Genomic DNA, 21,251 nt, shown 5'->3' with positions numbered 1-21,251 from the left:
GTGGTGAAGACACGGCCTTATACATTTGCGCAAGCCCACAGAATACACACCACAGGAGGGGCCCCAGGAGAAACTGTGGGGTCCGGGTCTGCTGATGATGACAAGGTCCCCCCTGTAGGTTTTTCAGAGTGCTTCTTTCACTCAGTGACGTGCCTTTAACTAAAAGCCTTGTCTTTCCATGGCACGCCAGCTCATTTTCCTTTAGCACCAACGGGGACGGAGGAGAGGCTGTGTGCCTTTGAGGACAGAGGAAATGCCACACCTTCCCCTCACCTTCATTACAAACCTAGATCGGCTCTAAAAGACAGTCTCTTGAAAAACAGAAAGAAGCCCAAGGTTTGAATCATGAACCTGCTTCATCCTGATGGCTGACCTCAGACAAGTCCTTAGCCCCTGCAGGACCAGTCACCTGCCTGGACAAGCACAGCACCACTGGCTCCAGGTCCCTGAGGTCAGACCCCGGTCCCAGAGGAGCTGAGACCGCATGGAGAAGGACGGGGCCGGCGGGCACTTCCCACCAAGTGGAGAAATATCAATAACCTCAGATATGCAGATGACACCACCCATATGGCAGAAAGTGAAGAGGACCTAAAAAGCCTCTTGAGCAAAGAGGCAGAGAGTGAAAAAGTTGGCTTAAAGCTCAACATTCAGAAAACGAAGATCATGGCATCCAGTCCCATCACTTCAGGGGAAATAGATGGGGAAACAGTAGAAACAGTGTCAGACTTTGTTTTTTGGGGGCTCCCAAATCACTGCAGATGGTGACTGCAGCCATGAAATTAAAAGACGCTTACTCCTTGGAAGGAAAGTTATGACCAACCTAGATAGCATATTCAAAAGCAGAGAAATTACTTTGCCTACTAAGGTCCATCTAGTCAAGGCTATGGTTTTTCCAGTAGTCATGTATGGATGTGAGAGCTGGACTGTGAAGAGAGCTGAGCGCCGAAGAATTGATGCTATTGAACTGTGGTGTTGGAGAAGACTCTTGCGAGTCCCTTGGACTGCAAGCAGATCCAACCAGTCCATTCTGAAGGAGATCAGCCCTGGGATTTCTTTGGAAGGAATGATGCTGAAGCTGAAACTCCAATACTCTGGCCACCTCATGCGAAGAGTTGACTCATTGGAAAATACTCTGATGTTGGGAGGCACTGGGGGCAGGAGGAGAAGGGGATGACAGAGGATGAGATGGCTGGATGGCATCAGTGACTCGATGGACGTTGAGTCTGAGCGAACTTCGGGAGATGGTGATGGACAGGGAGGCCTGGCGTGCTGCGATTCATGGGGTCGCAAAGAGTCGGACACGACTGAGCAACTGAACTGAACTGAACTGAAGGGACTCACACACACACACAGTCCAAGCCTGCCCTGAGCTGTCTGTGGCCCACTTCAGCTGGCATTTTCTCGTAGCAGCACCTCCTGGGTGGAGGAAATGCTGCGGGGAAGCTCCCCATCCTGAAGGGAGCAGGCTGAGCATCCAGAACCTGCTCCCGTGGCACCCGCCCCAGCAGGAAAGGGTGGGAAGCGGGGAGAAGGGCCTCACCCCGACCGGACACTCACCGCCCCTCCACCGCCACCTGTCCCACCCGACAGCCGCCTGGGCCCCACCCAAAGCCTGGGTGAACCCAAGGGAGGTGCCATGAGGCCGCCAGAGGCCACCCGGGCTGGGCGGGAGGAAGTGGGCCGCACAGGTGCCGGCGTCCGTCAGTGACTGACCGAGTCGGGAGCCATGCTCGCCTCCCTGCCCCTCCCTCCAGGCTCACCTTCTTGTCCTCCTTGGTCTTCCTGGCACTTCGACGGGGGCCGAGGATGCTCTGCACGCCAAGGGCCTTCCTGGCCCAGTCCCTGTGCTGGGCGCTGGGCGGGGGCTGGGCTGGGCTGCCCTCCACGCGGTAGCGGTCGGCGGGAATCTTGCTCATGGGCGGGGGCAGCGTGCCGCAGTTGACGCTGGACCAGCCGTCCGTGGAGTCGGTGTAAGACTCCTGGTCGCTGACGTGCCCACACTGCCACTGCCGCAGCACGTGGCCCGGGAGCCACCGCTGGCCGGAGCCACTGCTAGGGCCCACAGCGCCCCTCCGGGAGGGCGGCACTGGGCACCTCAGGGGGGCAGGGGGGCCCTCCGCGTGCGGGGCGGGCCCCAGGTGCTTACTGAGGTCCCGGCACCTGTCAGCCTGCGGGGTGGCCTCGAACGGGGCCCCCTCGGGGTCAAGACAGAAGGCCCCATTCCAGGGGGCGGCCCAGGGCTGGGGGCCCCTCCCGCCCGTGCCCTCCCAGACGCCGCTGCTGGGGCCGTGCCTGCTGGAGGCAGCGCCCAGGTCCACCACGAGCACGCGGCTGCTCCTGTCCTCGGGGCTGAAGTTCCCGATACCGCTGTCGCTGTTGCTGCTGGTGCTGGTGTTCTGGTGGGCGTCGGCGTCCCCGTCGGCGAAGGCCCGGGCCCGCATGCCCTCGATCAGCTCGCCCATGTCGCGGTAGAGCACCGAGATGAACTGCAGCACCGGCAGCGAGGACGCAGGGAACTCCAGGCAGCCGTTGGTGTCGGGGTCGGCCGTGCACTCAAACCCGAAACGCCGGGCGATGCCCTGGTGGATCTTGTGGCTAAACAGGTCGGGGTCCACCATGAACACGTGGCAGGACGTCCGCAGGACGCCGTCCTCCTCCTGCGCCAGGCTCCCGTCGTCGCCCGCCTGAGTGGTCACCAGCCCGAAAAACCTCCTGTCGTCTGGGCACACGGCGCTGAAGGCCAGCCTCTCGGCCGGGTAGCGGGCCAGCACGGCCGCCTTGTCCGTGCACAGCTGCACACAGTCGTGCATGACCTGCATGGCCACCAGCGAGTGGATCTTCTGCTCGGCCCGCAGGCGCCGCAGGCAGCCCCGGATGGCCTGCACGCTGTCCGACTCCAGGCTGCAGCCGGCGGACGGCAGCTCGATGGAGCCCAGGTAGCCCACGACCATGGCCACGTTGAGAATGCTTGCATCCAGCCCAAAGTCCTCAGGAGCCTCCAGCCCGGAGCCGAAAGCAGAGCCGTGGTTCCCTGCTTTGGGCGTCTCCTCCTTAGAAGGCAGGCTGGGATGCAGATTACCTGCACTCTCGTGTGCAAGGTCACACCGGCCGGCGGCCGACTCTGAAAGCGACCTCTGCTTCAGCTTCAGGGGCTCAGAGCTGCTGGCTCGAAGGCCAGGGTTTTCAAAGATCATGTTGAAAATCCCTCCCGACTGCATCTCCTCAACAACCCTCTCTGCCCTGTTTATTCCTAAAGCCTTAGAGTCGAGCTTGGGCTTCAGCCAGCCTCTTCCTTCGTAAAAGCCGACCTCCTCGTCACTGGAGCAGGACTCCAGGTGGCCGCCGCCCTCCGCGATCGCCATGTGCAGGACCCCGGAGCATTTCCCGATTAGCTTCACCACGTCTTCGTGGGACGCTTTCTTCACGTTGATCTCGTTGACGGCCAGGATCTGGTCGCCGGCGCGGAGGCCCACCAGGTCGGCGGGGCTGCCCCTCAGGACGCAGCTGAGCACGCAGGGCGCCTGGCCCGAGAGCGTGAAGCCGTAGCCGGCGCGGCCGCGGGCCACCTCCACGCTGCGCAGGCGCGGGGGCGCCGGGTCCCCCGCTCGGAGCATGGCCGCCGCGCCCGGCGCATCGCTCACCCTGCCGGCCGGCCCATGGCGCGAGGCTGCCGCCAGGCAGCGCGGTCTCCTCGGAGGGGCGCCCTGCGGAGGAAGAAGAAGAGAGAGCTGGTTGTTGAAGACCGCACCCTGTTCGGCGTGCTCGCTTAATCACGAACGCACAGCTCCCAGCGCAGCCGCCGTGGGGCCAGTGCGCAGGAGGGGCACGGTCGCTGTGCAGCCCAAGGGCCCCCTTGAGGGGCAGGCCTGCTGTCCTTCCGACCCCCACCTCGGCCCACCCCACTCCCGGTGTGAGGAGCAGAAGACTCCAGCAGAAGCTGCCCCCTCGGGTCTGGACGCGGAGAGGCGCGTCCTGGGACCCCCAGCGCTCCAGTGGGCCCCCACCCTGCCCTGGGGGTCGGTGCAGAGCCCAGGGCAGAGCAGCCGCCCTTAGTCCAGCCTGGCCTCCGTCACCACTGCCGTCCACACCAAGTCCGCCCCCAGGAAGGGCCGTCCGCTGGTTCTCTCGTCCGCAGCCCTCTCTCCAGTAATCGATTTGGAACAAGGCGTGGTGTGGAGAGAATACCCCGGTCTGAAACAAGTCCTGCAGGATGGAGGCCACTCCGCGGAACAGACGGGACAGCGCGGAGAGCACAGCCATCTGCACGCCACTGTCCCACGGGGACGACTGCACGGTGAAAAGGGCTGGCTGTCACCAGAAACAAACCCGGGTCGGGGTCCCCAAGGCCACCCCGGGCTCCAGCAGGAGGACGCGCGGACCGGGCACATGGGTCCTCTCGGCTCCGATCCATCACAGCCAGAAGCTGCGAAGCAGAACCAGCGGGGGACGGCGTGGGGTCCAGGGGCGACGGGCCCCAGCTTCCAGAACCCCGTCCCGAGGACACACACGGACCCACAGAGACACATGTCCCCAGGGAAGCTTGTCACAGACTCAGAGCCGGCGTTCTTCCTGGGGGCCGGCCCTGCGGGCCCCTCTGCTGGGCAGACACTCAGTCCAGCCCCAGGGGGGAGGGTGTGAGCACAGACGGAGCAGGCAGGCACTGCCACAGTGGGTGGTGGGGGTGCTGGGGGCCCTCCCGACACCCCAGCTCCTGGACGCCAGCCCACACGTGGGCCTCTCGGAGGACGGCAGTCAGGGCTGCTGGGAGGACCCCTCTCCTCACAAAACGCTTTAAAGATCACTTCCAAAAGCAACGCACTGAGTAAATTATACTGTGAAGATCCAAGACATAATAGAACATGTTTTTTTAAAGAGTGTATGTTTTTTAAACAATTGTTTTAACATTGTCAGAAGAAATTCTCAGGTCTCGGGAAACAGGTTCCAGCAGCAGAAGCCTAACACAAGGTAACTGAAGCGTCCACACCAGACAAGTGAAAGAGCTGGGCAGAATGGAAAGCACGGTATCACAGGACGGGAGGCGCAGCTTCAAGGGTGACGGAACAATGGTCTGCAAGACGGGTGTTTACCTATTCTATGATGAACAAAGCATAATTTATTTCTAAAGTGAAAGTCGCTCAGTTGTGTCTGACTCTTTGTGAACCCATGAATCGCAGCACACCAGGCCGCCCTGTCCATCACCAACTCCCGGAGTTCACAGAGACTCGCATCCATCGAGTCCGTGATGCCATCCAGCCATCTCATCCTGGGTCATCCCCTTCTCCTCCTGCCCCCAATCCCTCCCAGCATCGAAGTATTTTCCAATGAGGCAACTCTTCGCATCAGGTGGCCAAACTACTGGAGTTTCAGCTTTAGCGTCATTCCTTCCAAAGAGATCCCAGGGCTGATCTCCTTCAGAATGGACTGGTTGGATCTCCTTGCAGTCCAAGGGACTCGCAAGAGTCTTCTCCAACACCACAGTTCAAACGCATCAATTCTTTGGTGCTCAGCCTTCTTCACAGTCCAGCTCTCACATCCATACATGACCACTGGGAAAACCGTAGCCTTGACTAGATGGACCTTAGTAGGCAAAGTAACGTCTCTGCTTTTGAATATGCTATCTAGGTTGGTCATAACTTTTCTTGCAAGGAGTAAGCGTCTTTTAATTTCATGGCTGCAGTCACCATCTGTGGTGATTTTGGAGCCCCCAAAAATAAAGTCTGACACTGTCTCCACTGTTTCCCCATCTATTTCCCATGAAGTGATGGGACTGGATGCCATGATCTTCGTTTTCTGAATGTTGAGCTTTAAGCCAACTTTTTCCACTCTCCTCTTTCACTTTCATCAAGAGGCTTTTTAGTTGCTCTTCACTTTCTGCCATAAGGGTAGTGTCATCTGCATATCTGAGGTGATTGATATTTCTCCTGGCAATCTTGATTCCAGCTTGTGCTTCTTCCAGTCCAGCGTTTCTCATGATGTACTCTGCATAGAAGTTAAATAAGCAGGGTGACAATATACAGCCTTGACGTACTCCTTTTCCTATTTGGAACCAGCCTGTTGTTTCATGTCCAGTTCTAACTGTTGCTTCCTGACCTGCATACAGGTTTCTCAAGAGGCAGGTCAGGTGGTCTGCTATTCCCATCTCTTCCAAAATTCTCCACAGTTTATTGTGATCCACACAGTCAGAGGCTTTGGCATAGTCAATAAAGCAGAAATATATGTTTTTCTGGAACTCTCTTGCTTTTTTCATGATCCAGCGGATGTTGGCAATTTGATCTCTGGTTTCTCTGCCTTTTCTCAAACCAGCTTGAACATCAGGAAGTTCACGGTTCACGTATTGCTAAAGCCTGGCTTGGAGAATTTTGAGCATTACTTTACTAGCGTGTGAGATGAGTGCAATTGTGTGGTAGTTTGAGCATTCTTTGGCATTGCCTTTCTTTGGAAGTGGAATGAAAACTGACCTTTGCTGGTCCTGTGGCCACTGCTGAGTTTTCCAAATTTGCTGGCATATTGAGTGCAGCACTTTCACAGCATCATCTTCAGGATTTGAAATCGCTCAACTGGAATTCCATCACCTCCACTAGCTTTGTTCATAGTGATGCTTTCTAAGGCCCACTTGACTTCACATTCATGTCTGACTCTAGCTGAGTGATCCCACCATCGTGATTATCCGGGTCATGAAGATCTTTTTTGTACAGGTCTTCTGTGTATTCTTGCCACCTCTTGTCAATATCTTCTGCTTCTGTTAGGTCCATACCATTTCTGTCCTTTATCGAGCCCATCTTTGCATGAAATGTTCCCTTGGTATCTCTAATTTTCTGAAGAGATCCCTAGTCTTTCCCATTCTGTTCTTTTCCTCTATTTCTTTGCACTGATCGCTGAGGAGGGCTTTCTTATCTCTTCTTGCTATTCTCTGGAACTCTGCATTCAGATGCTTATATCTTTCCTTTTCTCCTTTGCTTTTCGCCTCTCTTCTTTTCACAGCTATTTGTAAGGCCTCCCCAGACAGCCATTTTGCTTTTTTGCATTTCTTTTCCACGGGGATGGTCTTGATCCCTGTCTCCTGTACAATGTCACGAACATGGCAAAGGTCATGAGGAAGGAGCCTTCAGCATACGCAAAGGCAGGATCGAGCCTCAGGAAACCCCCTGTTCCCGAGCATCTACCCCCAAAACCAGAGTCTGCCTACTTTACTGTTTTATGCTCTCACCTACACCTCTGACTTTACCGGGGGCTCTCCCCCATCACCTCTCTCGGAGAAGGAGTTAACCTACAGCTCCAGTTAATAAAAATTCCTGGGCGTGACAAGAGTGTTTCAACTTACGAACTCCTCTGAAGGTTACGTAGCCTGCCTGTACAGGTTCGTCCGGCCACATGTGATTCTTTACAGCCTCCCACCCTTGAAAGGCACGAGATGTTTTAGACTTACTAAAGGCAGATTCTTTTAGGAAGTTAGAAATTATTAGTATAGTGGGTTGATTAGGAATTATATTGGTGAAGGGTTTTTTCATTTATTGGGCCAATGTTTGCTGCTAAATCCCCTGCCCTTATACATGTTAATAAATATATAACTAGCATATAGGAGAAATAAATATTAACATTTAAATTAATCATGTTAACCTTAGGTAAGTAAATTCCTTTCTCAGTTGTAACCCACTACACCCTCACCCTATAGGAATGCAACTGATCTGGTACTTTTGGAGGGTGGTGCCTGGTTTAAGAAAAATCACTCCTGAAAAGTAAGTTTTTGGTTATCAGAAAGAAAGGATCATAAAATGTCAGCAGGCCTCATGGCCAGAAGATGATGTAAAACCCCTAAAGACCTTTATGTATACTTTTATATGAAGCACCTGATTTTGATAAAGGTAAGGACTGCTGACCCCCGCGTGACTTAAAATTTCCATTTGTCTCTATGTGTAACAAAAGGTATATAAGCAAACCTAAAAATAAAGAAATCGGATCAGTTTCTGGAAAGACTGATTTCCCCGTGTGGTCGTTTCTTTCCCCTTCTGGCTGAATTCCCATCTGGAGCGTGGATACTCGGCAAACTCCTTGTCTTGGAGTTTTATTGGTATTCCACGTAAACCAAGTTATTCAGCCTCTTTTCCTCCAGTAATATTTCCTACTACACTGTCCTTTTCTAATCTCTCTTTGTATCTGTAATTAAATAAGTTTTTTCCTAGGACGCCAATTCCATCTCCCCTTGGAACTACCCTGGATCCACCAGGGCTGGACCCTGGCAGGAATCGAAGCAGGGTCACCTGCACTGCAGGTGGATTCTTTACCGACTGAGCTATGAGGGAAGCCCCAAACCACCACATTATTTAATATCTAAGTGATGCCAAATTAATCATTCACATATGACTGGAATTAATACCCATCACTGAAGGGGTGTTTCTCAGTCTGCCGTGCACGGGGCTCCGCTCTCCCCACCGGGTCTCCTGAAGGGGTGTGGGCTGAAGCACGCCCCAGGGGTCTCCTAAAGGGGTGTGGGCTGAAGCACACCCCAGGGGCCTCCTAAAGGGGTGTGGGCTGAAGCACGCCCCAGAGCCCCCCACATCCGGATCCTGGAACCTGTCACCTCACGAGGCCAAGGGGACCCTGCAGATGTGAAGAGGGGAAGGGTCCCGGGAGGGAGGTGCCCCTGGATTCACGGGGTGGGGGAGGATGTGACCACAGGGTCGTCGTCAGAGGGAAGCAGGAGGTGGGAGTCAGAGAGAGGCCTTGATGAGGGCAGCAGAGAGCAGAGCGCTGGGCCTGGAAGGTGGAGGTGGGCCCCTGGGGGCCTCCAGGAGGGAGCAGCCCCTCCCCCACGCGGGCTTCCCCAGAGACACTGATTCTGGACTCCTGGCAGCACTGTTCTGAGAACTTTATAGTTGGGAAGGCATGTGTGTAAGATGTCACTGTGATGTAGGTGTGACTGTTATTCCCATTTTGCAGATGAGGAAACAAAGGCACAAAGAAGTAACTTGTCTTCAGCTGCAGAACTACTCAGCGTCAGAGGTGGGCTTGAACCTGCTGCTCTGGGCTTCCCCGCTCCCCACACAAAGGGCTTCCTAGAGGAAGCGGAGCAGTGCTGGGAGGAGACCACCAGCAGACCCCTGCACCTCAAACTCACCCCCAACGCCACCGTTTCCCAGCAGGGACCTCCAGCCACCACCCTGGCTGCTGACGCCAACACCTGCCAGGCACCGCCTCCCCCAGACACCCCCCAGGGACACACACACACACACAGCCCCGGAAACACACCAGATGCACGCTGACCGCCCTGTCCCCCAGCCGCTCGCCCCCCAGTCCATTCCAGCCCTGCTCCACGGCCACTCCCACGCACCTGCCTCCCCCAGCCGCAGGGCCTGAACCGCCCGGGAGGACCACAGGCAGCTGTGCTCATCGAGGCCACCACCCAGCAGCGCCCTCGCCCAGCTTTCACCCTGAAAGGGCCCCTTTCCATGCCCGCTGGTGTCAGTAAGGCCTGTCACCTGTACATCGGTGTCACCAGCAGCCTGCCACGCACTGGACGGGGCCAGACACAGGGCTGTCAGAAGGGAAGTTCCCTTCCTGCAAAGAGCCCTGGTCAGGGGTCGAGGAACCAGAGGCCCCCATAGGAGCAGCTTCTGAGGGTGTCTGCAGCCCCACCGGCAGCTCCCGGGGGACCCGGGAGGCATCCCCCCCCCCCGACATCACGCTCCCTGCAGATCGCTGCTGCCGGCTCCCCGTCCCTGTCCCCTCTCCCTGAGGACCCGCTTCCTCTCTGAACACAAAGCCCCCACGTGGGTGACCCCATGGCCTGACTGCCTGCTGAACTCTCTCCTAAGCGCCAACCCCATTTCCTGAGCTCTCAGCCACCTGTCACCCAAACACAAACCTGCCCCTGCGCCCACCCAGCCACCCAGGCCGTCCCTCGTGCCCAGCCCTTTCGTCCCCCTGATGCCCCACTCTGGGCCTTCTCCACGCCTCTGCTTGCGCCTGCAGCCCTGCTCAAGGTCACGCATGTCCACCCACTCCTCCTTGGCCTCACGCTGACCCTGCACCCCGGAGATCCCGCTACAGGGACCCCCCGGCCACCCTGCCTCTCCTACCCACAGCCGCTCCCGCCGCCCTGCCTGCCGCGCCCACTCCAGTCCACCGGGCGTGAGCCTAGGAACGCTCCTGCCCGCCATGCTCCTCTCCGAAGGCACACTCGCAGTCCTAGGGCCCTCAGCACCCCTGTCAACCCTGACACTCTCCCCCAGCCATTCACGACCACCCAAACCCACTCGGGGGCCCAGCTCTCCCCTCCCTGTGGCCTGTCTCTTCCTTTACGGAGAAGACAAACCCCACCAGCCCACCCCGCGCCGACCAGCCCTCCCCCGGCAGGGCGCACCCTTCCCTATCCTTCAGGCCAGCATCTCCCCTGGACCCTCAACACCGTCCCCACACCTCTGGGTGGGGGACGGACACCACCTGCTGGGGTCTGAAAATGCCCAAACCTCTCTAAACACGGAAGGAGTAAAGGCCTCCTTCCCCGGGGCCACGCTGCCACTCCCCTGGGCAGCTTCTTAAGGGCTCGTCCGTACTGGGGTCCCAGCCCTTGGTGCCTCTGAGCACCTCTCACACCGGCCACCGAGGACCACACGAGCCAGCCCAGCAGACACGCTGGGTCCTCTCCCCCAACCGCTCAGCAGATTCAGCGTGCGCACGTCCCACCAGGCTCCTCCACGTGGCTTCTCTCCCCTCCCCCGGCAATCACGCCCACCCCAGGGAGGGTCTCCCACCTTCTGCTCTCCACCCGCAACTCTTGGGCAAGCTCAAGGGCACCACAAACTCACCAGTCAAAGCAAACCCCCTTCCCCAAACCCACCCCCGCTCCGTGACTGGCCTGCCACCAGCTCAGTCGCATAGCAGGGGGGGAAGCAGGGTGGCCAACACAAGTGGGGGCTCCAGAAAGACTCTCAAGACCCCGATCAGGACTGGAGATTCACACAGATGCATTTTCAACTGCAGAGGAAGGGACTCTTCTGAATGCATTCTATGAACCAGTACCGCCCTGATACCAAAACCAGACAACTATATCACAAGAATAAAAAAGGCCAATATCACTGATGAATATAAATGCAAAAACCCTCAACAAAATATTAGCAAACTGAATCCAACAACACATTAAAAGGGATCGTACACCATGATCGAGTGGGATTTACCCCAGGGATGCAAGGATTTTCCAGTGTCTGCAAGTCAATCGTTGTGATAGACCACATTTACAAATTGAAGGATAAAAACAATATGACCATTTCAATAGACACAGAAAAAGCTTCTGACAAAATTCAACATTATTTATGATTAAAAAAAAAACTCTCCAGAAAGTAGGCATAGAGAGAACCCACCTCGACATAATAAAGGTCATACATGACAAACTCACAGCGAAGATCGTACTCAGTGGTGAAAAGCTGAAAGCATTCCCTCTAAGATCAGGAACAACGTAAGGATGCCCACTCTCACCCCTTTTATTCAACACTGGCTTGGAAGTCCCAGCCACAGCAATCAGAGAAGAAAAAGAAATAAAAGGAATCCAAACGGGAAACGAAGAAGTGAAACTTTTATACTGAGAAAATTCTAAAGACACCACCAGAAAACTAGAGCTCATCAATGAATTTGATAAAGCTGCAGCATACAGAATTAACACACAGAAACCTGTTGCATTACTATTCACTGACGATGAACTATCAGAAAGAGAAACTAAGGAAACAATCTCATTTATACGTCACATCAGAAGGAATAAATAGTTATCAATAAACCTACCTAAGGAGGTAAAAGACCTGTACTCAGAAAACTATAGACACCAATGGAAGAAAAGGAAGACGACACAGACAGATGGAAACAGGTACCATGTTCACAGACTGGAGGAGCAAACACTGTGGACATCCCCACGCTACACAAAGCAACCTACAGCTTCAGTGCAACCCCTACTAAAAGGCCAAAGGCGTTTTTCACAGAAGTTAAACAAGCTTAAATTTTCTGTTGAAACAGACAAGACCCTGAATACCCGAAACAATCTTGAGAAAGAACAACAGAGCTGGAGGAATCACACTCCCTGACTTCAGACTAGACCACAAAGCTCCAGGAGTCGAAACAGCACGGTCCTGGCACAGAAGCTCACACACAGATCAGTGGAGCAGAACAGCAAGCCCCGAAATAGCCACACACACTCATGGCCACAGCAAAGGAGGGACGGACACACAGGGGAGAAGAGAATCCCTTCAGCGGGGCTGAAATAACTGGAGAGCTTCAGTGGGTGAAATTAGAACATTCTCTAACACCACATACAAAAATAAACTCCAAAAGGATTAAAACCCTAAGTGTAAGGCCAGAAACCATGAGGCTCCTACATGAAAACACGGGCAGAACACTCTTTGACATAAATCACAGCAATATTTTTAATCTGTTTCCTTAGCAGAGGAAACAAAAGCAAAAATAAACAAATGGAGCCTAATTAAATTTAGAAGCTTTTGCACAGCAAAGGAAACTATCGACAAAATGAAAAGATAACCTACTGAATGGGAGAAACTATTTGCAAACGATGTGACCTGTAAGGGGTTAATATCCAAAATATACAAACAGCTACTATAACAACATCAAAAAAAAAAAAATCTGATTAGAAAAGCAGGTGGAAGACCTGAATAGACATTTTTCCAAAGAAGAAGTGCAGATGGCCAACAGGCACATGAAAAGGCGCTCAGCACCGCTAGCCATTAGGGAAATGCAAGTCAAAGCCACAGTGAGATGCCACCTCACACCTGTCAGAATGGCCATCATAAAAAAAGGACACGAATAACAAATGTTGGCGAAGACGGGGCGGAAAGGGAGCCCCCTGCACTGTTGGTCACAGCGTGGATTGGTGCGGCCACTGTGGGAAAGAGCATGGAGGCTGCTCAAGACACGAAGCATTGAATCATCGTGTGACCCGCCCCCCCCTCCTGGGCATGCGAAGGCGAAAGCGGCGCAGTCGTGCCCCACTCTGCGCCCCCATGGACTGCCCTTGGGGTTCTCCAGGCCAGAATCCTGGAGCGGGGAGCCTTTCCCTCCTCCAGGGGATCTCCCCGACCCAGGCATTGAACCCAGGTCTCCTGCGTTGCAGGCGGATTCTCTACCAACTGAGCTAGCAGGGAAGCCCTCCTGGGTATATAACCCCCCCAAAAAAAAAACTCTAGCTCAAAAAGACACATGCACGCCAATGTTCACAGCAGCACTGTTTACAAGAGCCGGAACACAGAAGCAAACCAAGTGTCCAACAACAGACAGACAGATAAGGAAGATGTGAATGAGGGAAATCCCGCCATTTGCAACAACATGGGTGGCCTTGGAGAGAGACAAGTACTTGTCACCTACATGTGGAATACATTTACATTACAATGTCACTATATGTGGAACCTAAAACCTGCAATAACCAGTGACTATAACGAAAAAGCAGCAGACACAGAGAATGAAACAGTGGTTCCTAGCGAGGACAGGAATGGGGAGGGGCGACACAGAGGCGGAGGGCTGGGAGGCACAGAGCGTTATGCACAGAATGAACTACAAAGACGCATCGTACAGCACAGGAACACACCCCGTATTTTACAAGAACTATGAATGGAATACCACCTTTAAAACTGGGACTCACTGTACTGTACACCTGCAACTTACATGACCTTGTACATCAGTTATACTTTGACTAAATTAACAATTTGCCCCGCAAAAAGCAAAACAAGAAAGATGCAGCCTCAAGCAAAGGTCGTCACGGACAAGGAGCAACCGTGCAGAGTCCGCAAAAATCCACAAATAGCCCAGGGCGGGAGGACAGTCCAGGGCCACGTCCACAGTGGAGCGGGGCACCGTGGGAAGGGGAGAGGCCGGGAGGACGGGCCCCGGGGAGCCGGGAATGCGCTCAGCGACAAGCCTCTCTGCTCGTCGGTCACTGCGGGGCCCGTAAGGCAGCCTGGAAGGGGTTCCCAAATGTGTAGTGTGTGTTTGGGGTTGGATGACTTAAATTGTAGATTATGTAGAAACACAAAATTATCCCTGGAGAACCTTAGACAGAGCTGAAATCAAAGCCAGGCTTTAGCGTTTGGTGGGATGTTTGACCTCATTTGACTTAAAAAAAAAGAGTGGGAAAGGAAAGAAACTGGAAGAAATAGCAGAGGGATCCTATAGGAGTTGCTCGGCGGTTCATCACAAGTGCCAAGCCACAGCTTACGCCACATCTCCAGGGGTGCCTGCACCAGGCTGCTCCGGCACCAGCAGCTGGTTACCACAGTGCCAGGGAACACTGCTCCAGTTGCGGGTGGACGGGTGGAGGGCTGGAGGGAAGGACGGATGGGGAACGGGGAGGTGGACGGGAGAATGCAGGGATGGCTGGGGAGGACGGGGGAACGGATGGGGAAGAACGGGTGGGGCCACTGCTGGCAGAATGGAAGGATAAGTGGGCGTGTGACGGACGGAGGAACGGGTGGAGGAGGAGAGGATGGATGGGGACACGGATGAATACGTGGATGTGTGGTGGATGGCGGACAGAGGAGTGGATGGGGGAGGAGTAAATGGATGTATGGATAGAGGGATGGATGGGGAGACGGATGAGTAAATGGACGCATGATGGGTAGGGGATGGAAGACGGATGGAGAATGAGAAGACGCGTGGGGACACGGATGAGTGAGTGGACGTGTGGACAGAGGGATGGACGGGGGACGGAGGACTGGATGCATAAGCGGGTGGACACAGGATCGGAGAGCGGGTGAGCAGGGGGTGGAGAGCGGGTGGTGCAGGGACTGACTGAGTTCATTGGTGGTGGCCACAGTTTGCCCAATAACACCTGCTTGCCTCGTTGGTCCAAAAATTAATGGACCTTTTCCCAGAGCTACAGACAGACAAGAACCTTCCCATTCAAAGGGCCCACGAAGCGCTAAGCAGGGTAAGTGGAAAAGTCCCCCCAAACCTGCAGAGAGAAAGGTCTTGCGCGAAGCATGAGACCCTGCCAGCAGGTGTCTGAGGACAGCAGAGCCCACCCTCCAGGTGCTAGGCCCCCATACGCGGGCCAGCAGGCAAGTGGAGGCCGCGGCTGGGCGTTCAGCCCGGGGCACACCGAGGCTTCGTGATAGCTGTGCTATCGCCGCCCTCCGCCAGGACTTCAACCTGTGGCAGCTGTGAAAGGTGAGGCGGTCAGAAAAGGCGGATGCCCAGCATGGCCACTTGAGTGTTACGGTCGAGCACGGGGAGGAATGTGAGCCTGCGGCCGCCCGCACCGGCCATCAGGAGGGGCCCCGCCAGGAGCAGAGGCCGCTCTCAGCAGGGCTGGGCCCAGGCCCCACGCACACGCTGCCAGAGGCACAGACTGAATCCGCCAGACAGACGGAGTGCTGCGGGCAGTGCCCCCAGACCCACCGTCCGCTCTCTGGCCGGCGGCCACAGCTGGGGCCTGCCGGGCTCCCCATCCCCACCCCGAAGGACTTCTCAGCCTCTGCAGCAAAGAAGGAAGGACTCTTTTTAAAAGGCCCTCTGGTCAGGCAGTATCTCCTGAGTGCAGAGTTTCACCCCTCCCCTGAAAGCCAGAGGTGCTAAAATAGCCCTACTGATGGGTGACTGCCCACGTTCACCCCACATCCGCCCCACAAACTCGTAGGAGGCCTTTGCCGGGCAGATCTGTTCTAGGAAGTGGAAGAGAGACATGGGTCTCTGCCGGGGGCCAGCGTGAGGAGCTCCGCCCATGGCAAAGGTCATGAGGAAGGAGGCTTGGCATACGCAAAGGCGTGCAGGAAACCCCGTTCCCAAGCATTTACCCCAAAACCAGAGTCTGTTTTATGCTCTCACCTACACCTCTGATTTTACAGGGGGCTCTCCCCCATCACCATTTGTCTCGGAGAAGGAGTTAACGTGCAGCTCCAAGTCAGTAAAAATTCCTGGGCGTGACAAGAGTGTTTCAGCTTACGGACTCCTCTGAAGGTTATCTAGCCCACCTGTACAGGTTCGTCCAGCCACATGTGACTGTTTACAGTCTCCCAACCTGAGAGGCACGAGATGTTTTAGACTTACTAAAGGCAAATTCTTTTGGGGAGTTGGAAATTATTAGTATAGTGGGTTGGTTAGGAATTATATTGGTGAAGGGTTTTTCATTTGTTGTGTCAATAATTGCTGCTAATTCCCTGCCCTGGGTGGGACTAGTGTGTCTCAGGTCAAACCTCTCTGCTGACAGACTAGCTTGTGTGACAGGATTATCCATACTCCTGCCACTAGCACATGATTGTTTACTACCTCTCAACCATAAACAGCACAGAGAGTTTGGAGTATTTTGAGAGTCTTAATTAGCATAGGGCTTTTCTCATTGTTGAGTCAATGATTGCCGCCAGGCCTCCATATCCTTAGGCACCTGGGAATATATTAATCAATGTATTTGGAATATAGAAAAGGAAATATAGTAGTTTTTGATGTTAGCAATACAAGACTTTTTGAGTTAATGAATTTTCTCTTTTATAATAGATCACTGTACTTTGTTATAAATCACTGTGTCCTTGCTATGTAAAAATGTAACTTTATCACTATCTTAAGACTAAATAGATCTTAAGGGGAACATTGGTGAAAGGATTTTCATTTGTTGGGTTGATGTTTGCTGCTAAATCTCCATGTTCCCTATGCTTATAATGAATATAACTAGCATATAGGAGAAATAAGCATTAACCTTTAAGATTAATCATGTTAACCTTGGGTTAAATAAATTCCTTTCTTGATTGTAACTCACTACACCCTCACCCTATAGGAATGTAACTGTATTTGGAGGGTGGTGCCTGGTTTAAGAAAAAACACCCTTGGAAGAAATAAGTTTTTTGGCTATCAGAAAGAAAGGATCATAATATGTCAGCAGGTCTCACTCATGGCCAGAAGATGATGTAATACTCCTAAGACCTTTTTATGTGAAGCACCTGATTTTGATAAAGGTCAGGACTGCTGACCCCCGTGTGACTCTGTATTCATCCCTATGTGTAACAAAAGGTATATAAGCAAACCCAAAAATAAAGAAATTGGATCAGTTTCCGGAAAGACTGATTCCCCCATGTCGTTTCTTTCTTGCTCCCCATTTTTCTGGCTGAATTCCCACCTGGAGCATGGATGCTATTCCACATAAACCAAGTTATTCAGCCTCTTTTTCTCCACTAATTTTCCTACTACACTACCCGTTTCTAATCTCTCTTTATATCCGTGATTAAACATATATTTTTCCAAGGACGCCGACTCCATCCCCACCTTCCAATCACCCTGGATCCACCGGGGCTGGACCCCGGCAGGACTCAGCCAGGGGAAGCCCGTCCTGGGGAACCCATTTTTTAGAGGGGAGCCTGTCCTGGGGGAGCCATCCTGGGGGTCCACCTTCTGGCTGTACCAAACAGCTGAGACAGCACAGCAGGCCGCTCCAGTCAGGGCCCTGGACTGTGGAGCTGGATGCTGGGGGCCCAGCCAGGCCATGTCCTGTACAATGGAGACCCCAGAGCACCTTTCCTGGGGGGCAAGTGAAGGCCAGGCTCACTCTAAGTCTTCCACCGTCTGAGGAGCCACAGGGCCTGGTGGATAACAGGGGACCCACACAGCTCCCCAAGGGCAACAACTGGCTTGGGCCCCTCACCCCTACACCAGCCTCGCCTGCACCCTCCACTCTGGAATGTCCCTCCCAGACCACCCGCCCTCCACAGGGCCCAGCACCAGCCCAGAAGGCAGGTGCTGTGCGGGTGTGGGGACCTGCGGCTGTGCGGATATGCAGGTGTGTGGGCGTGGGTATGCGGATGTGCAGGAGTGGGGACACGTGGGCTTGTGGAGGTGCGGGTGTGTGGACGTGCAGGTGTGCAGGAGTGGGGACGTGTGAATTTGGGGACATGTGGGTATGCGGATGTGCAGGAGTGTGGATGTGCGGGTGTGGGGGCGAGCGGGTGTGGGGACGCAAGGTGTGGGGATGTGCGGGTGTGCGGGAGTGGGGACGTGTGGGTATGCGGATGTGCAGGAGTGTGGATGTGCAGGAGTGCAGATGTGCGGGTGTGGGGGCGTGCCAGTGTCCAGATGTGCGGGTGTGGGGACGCAAGGTGTGGGGATGTGCGGGTGTGGGGGCGTGCGCGTGTGGGGGCGTGCAGGTGTGGGGACGCGTGAATGTGGGGGCGTGCGGGTGTGCAGATGCAGTGGGAGGGCTCTCCGTCCAGGTCCTGTGCCCCCTGGAGTGGGAGGAAGTGCTCGGCCAGCCCCCGCAGAGCCGGGAGCAGTCCAGGACTGGCAGCACTCAGTATTAGGATTTAATGACTTCAGTCCACAAAAGCTAAGTTTTCTACAAAGAACAGATATGACCTTTGCCGTGAGGAAAACAGCTGACTGAAAAGGGCCCGGGTTTTGATGCGCAGGCCCCATCCTCAGCCACACCCAGCCCCCAGACGCACACAAAGGAAGGCGGCTTCTCTGCAGCCCCAGGTCGGTCCTGACCCACCAAGGCTCGGGAACCCGCCCTGCTGTGGGGTCTCAGGAGACACTGCGTGAGCTGGGGGTCGCAGGAAAGCAGGTGCCAGGGCAGGGGGTGGGCTGCCCCCTCACGCCTGTCAACCGCAGGCTGGACCAGCACCAACTCAGAAAGGAGGGGGAGGGAGCGGCGGGCACCACGCAGGAAAAACCTGGAGGAAGCCCGCTCGGGCACGTTCCCAGGCCCCCGAGAGGGAAGTGGCAGCCCACCTCACTCCGTCCCCAGACCCCAGCACCTCATCACCCCGGCGCCCCGAGCCAACCTGATAGCCCCAACGGCTGCCAGCCCAGCCGCCCAGCCAGGTGGGCCTCATGGAGCCCCCCGCCCCAGGGTCCCTGCAATCATCCAAACCGAGAGCCGCAGGGGCCATGCAGGGGGCCAGGGCCACGCGCCCCTCTCCGCTCAGGTCACCTGCCTCTTCCGAGTCCTGACCTGGACCCTGAGGGGTGTCCTGAGGCTCAAGGGCCAGAGCAGGCGGACACGCCCCCGCCTCTTCTGTGCACGACCCAGGCCTGGCGCACGGGGTGTCCGCTCAAAGCCGCCGCGTGTGGGGACAGCTGTAGAAGACGGGCTGGCTGTCCCTCGCCGACAGGAGCCCACGCAGAGGAGGGCTGGCCTCAGCGAGCTCTGCTGGAGACAACACCGCGGAGGTGTCATGGGAGACCCCCAGAGGTCTCAAGCAAGCGCTGTCCGCGGAAACCCGGCAGTGAGAGCTGAGTCACAGGGAGGACAGGATGAAAGCAGGGTGCCAGCCCCCCAGATCCCACCAGCGGGAGGCAGGCTGAGGAAGCAACTCAACCGCAAACGTGTGCGATCCTCGTGAGGCAGGAAGGCGGAGCGCCAGTGTCCCCAGACCTTCGGATGGGGGAGCTTCCAGCACGTCGGGGCTGTGCCCCAGGACGCCTGCACGTCGCTTTTGAGGAGCATCTAGGAGCTCATCCCCTGTCTGTCCCAACACCGCTTACTGCTGAGGGGCAGGGGCTGGGCGCCGATCTCTTCAGCACAGGTCTAGGGAGGAGAGGAGGGGCGCCCCGAAGCGGCACGCAAGGAGCCACCACTGGAGAGCCTCCTACCTAAGTCTTGGGGGCGTGTGTCCTGCCTGTGGGAGGGATGAGTCACTGAGGCTGGACAGACAGGCGGCCTCCCAGGGGCCCCAGTGATCCTGCCCACGGTCGCCCGCTCTTGGCAGGCCCCTTCCCCAAGGGCAGGCTCCACGAGGGCCCCCTTCAAACCAACTGAACATGCAGATGTGAGGCAAGGTCGCTTTCAAAGGCTCCCTTGCTCACCCCTCCCTCACTTGCTCCGAGGAAGGTCAGCTGCCAGGCGCTGAGCTGCCCTCAGAAGCCGCCCACGCAGCAAAGAAGGCCTCTCGTGCCAGCCAGCAAGGCCGTGAGGCCGGCCAGCAGTCACACGAGTGACTGGGGACACGGATGCTCCGAGGCCACCAAGCATCGTGATGGTGAGCTTGGTCCTCCGCCCCGCTCCCGGCCGTCACCCCGACGCCAACCTCGTGAGACCCGGCATGGAGCAGTCAGCTCAGCTGCAGCGGGCTCCTGACCAAAGGGACTGGGCGACATAAAACACTAGTCTGTTGGGGGTGGTCTGTCACAGGCAGCAATAACTGACGTGCTACCTAATCCAGTAACTGATGTGCTACCTAACTCCAAATCAGGAAAGGAGTACATCAGGGCTGTATATTGTCACCCTGCTTATTTAACTTCTATGCAGAGAAACACTGGACTGGATGAGACACAAGCTGGAATTAAGATGGCCAGGAGAAATGTCAATAACCTCAGATATGCAGATGACACCACCCTTATGGCAGAAAGTGAAGAACTAGAGCCTCTTGATGAAAGTGAAAGAGGAGAGTGAAGAAGTTGGCTTAAAATTCAACATTCATAAAATTAAGATCATGGCATCCAGTCCCATCACTTCATGGTAAATAGGTGGGGAAACAATGGAAACAGTGTCAGACTATTTTTTTGGGCTCCAAAATCACTGCAGATGGTGACTGCTACCATGAAATTAAAAGACGCTTGCTCCTTGGAAGAAAAGTTATATCCAACTTAGGCAGCATATTCAAAAGCAGAGACATTACTTTGCCTACTAAGGTCCATCTAGTCAAAGCTATGGTTTTTCCAGTAGTCATGTATGGATGTGAAAGTTGGACCATAAAGAAAGCTGAGCACCAAAGAATGATGCTTCTGAACTGTGGTGTTGGAGAAGACTCTTGAGAGTCCCTTGGACTGCAAGGAAATCAAACCAGTCCATCCTAAAGGAAATCAGTCCTGAATATTCATTGGAAGGACTGATGCTGAAGTGGAAGCTCCCAATACTTCGGCCACCTGATGCAAAGAAAACTGACTCATTTGAAAAGACCCTGATGGGGGGAAAGACTGAAGGCGGGAGGAGAAGGGGCGACAGAGGATGAGCTGGTTGGATGGCATCACCGACTCAATAGACATGAGTCTGAGCAAGCTCCGGGAGTTGGTGAAGGACAGGGAGGCCTGGCGTGCTGCAGTCCGTGGGTCGCAGAGAGTCGGACACGCCTGAGCGACTGACCTGAATCCGATGCATGGATGCTGTCGCTTGTTTTTCCCCATTCCTGCTGCAAACGCTGATCTCTAAGCAGCAACGCACTGATTAAGCATTCTTCCCTCAATTCTAATCTGGGAGGAGCTGATTAAGGGAGTCATGCTGCATAAACCGAGATGAACTGACTGGAAATGGGGGGATTGGCTAATAAAAGCTGTTACTATCA

General features: G+C 55.0%; 1 protein-coding gene across 3 annotated transcripts in view; it reads right to left on the bottom strand.

Moving 5' to 3' along the window:
* The window catches only part of RGS12 (regulator of G-protein signaling 12), a 122,346-nt gene that overhangs the window by 88,980 nt on the left and 12,115 nt on the right, over positions 1 to 21,251 (bottom strand). For all 3 annotated transcript variants that reach the window (XM_018049799.1, XM_018049800.1, XM_018049801.1), the window contains exon 2: positions 1,761 to 3,704. In XM_018049799.1, coding sequence (XP_017905288.1) covers positions 1,761 to 3,614 — 1,854 coding nt within the window. In that variant the 5' untranslated portion in view covers positions 3,615 to 3,704. The remainder of the gene's footprint in view (positions 1 to 1,760; positions 3,705 to 21,251) is intronic.

Source organism: Capra hircus, chromosome 6 (assembly GCF_001704415.2).
Source record: "Capra hircus breed San Clemente chromosome 6, ASM170441v1, whole genome shotgun sequence".
In the NCBI taxonomy this organism is placed as follows: Eukaryota; Metazoa; Chordata; class Mammalia; order Artiodactyla; family Bovidae; genus Capra; species Capra hircus.
The sequence above is the reverse complement of the archived record's forward strand: the minus strand, read 5'-3'. Positions and strand labels throughout refer to the sequence as shown.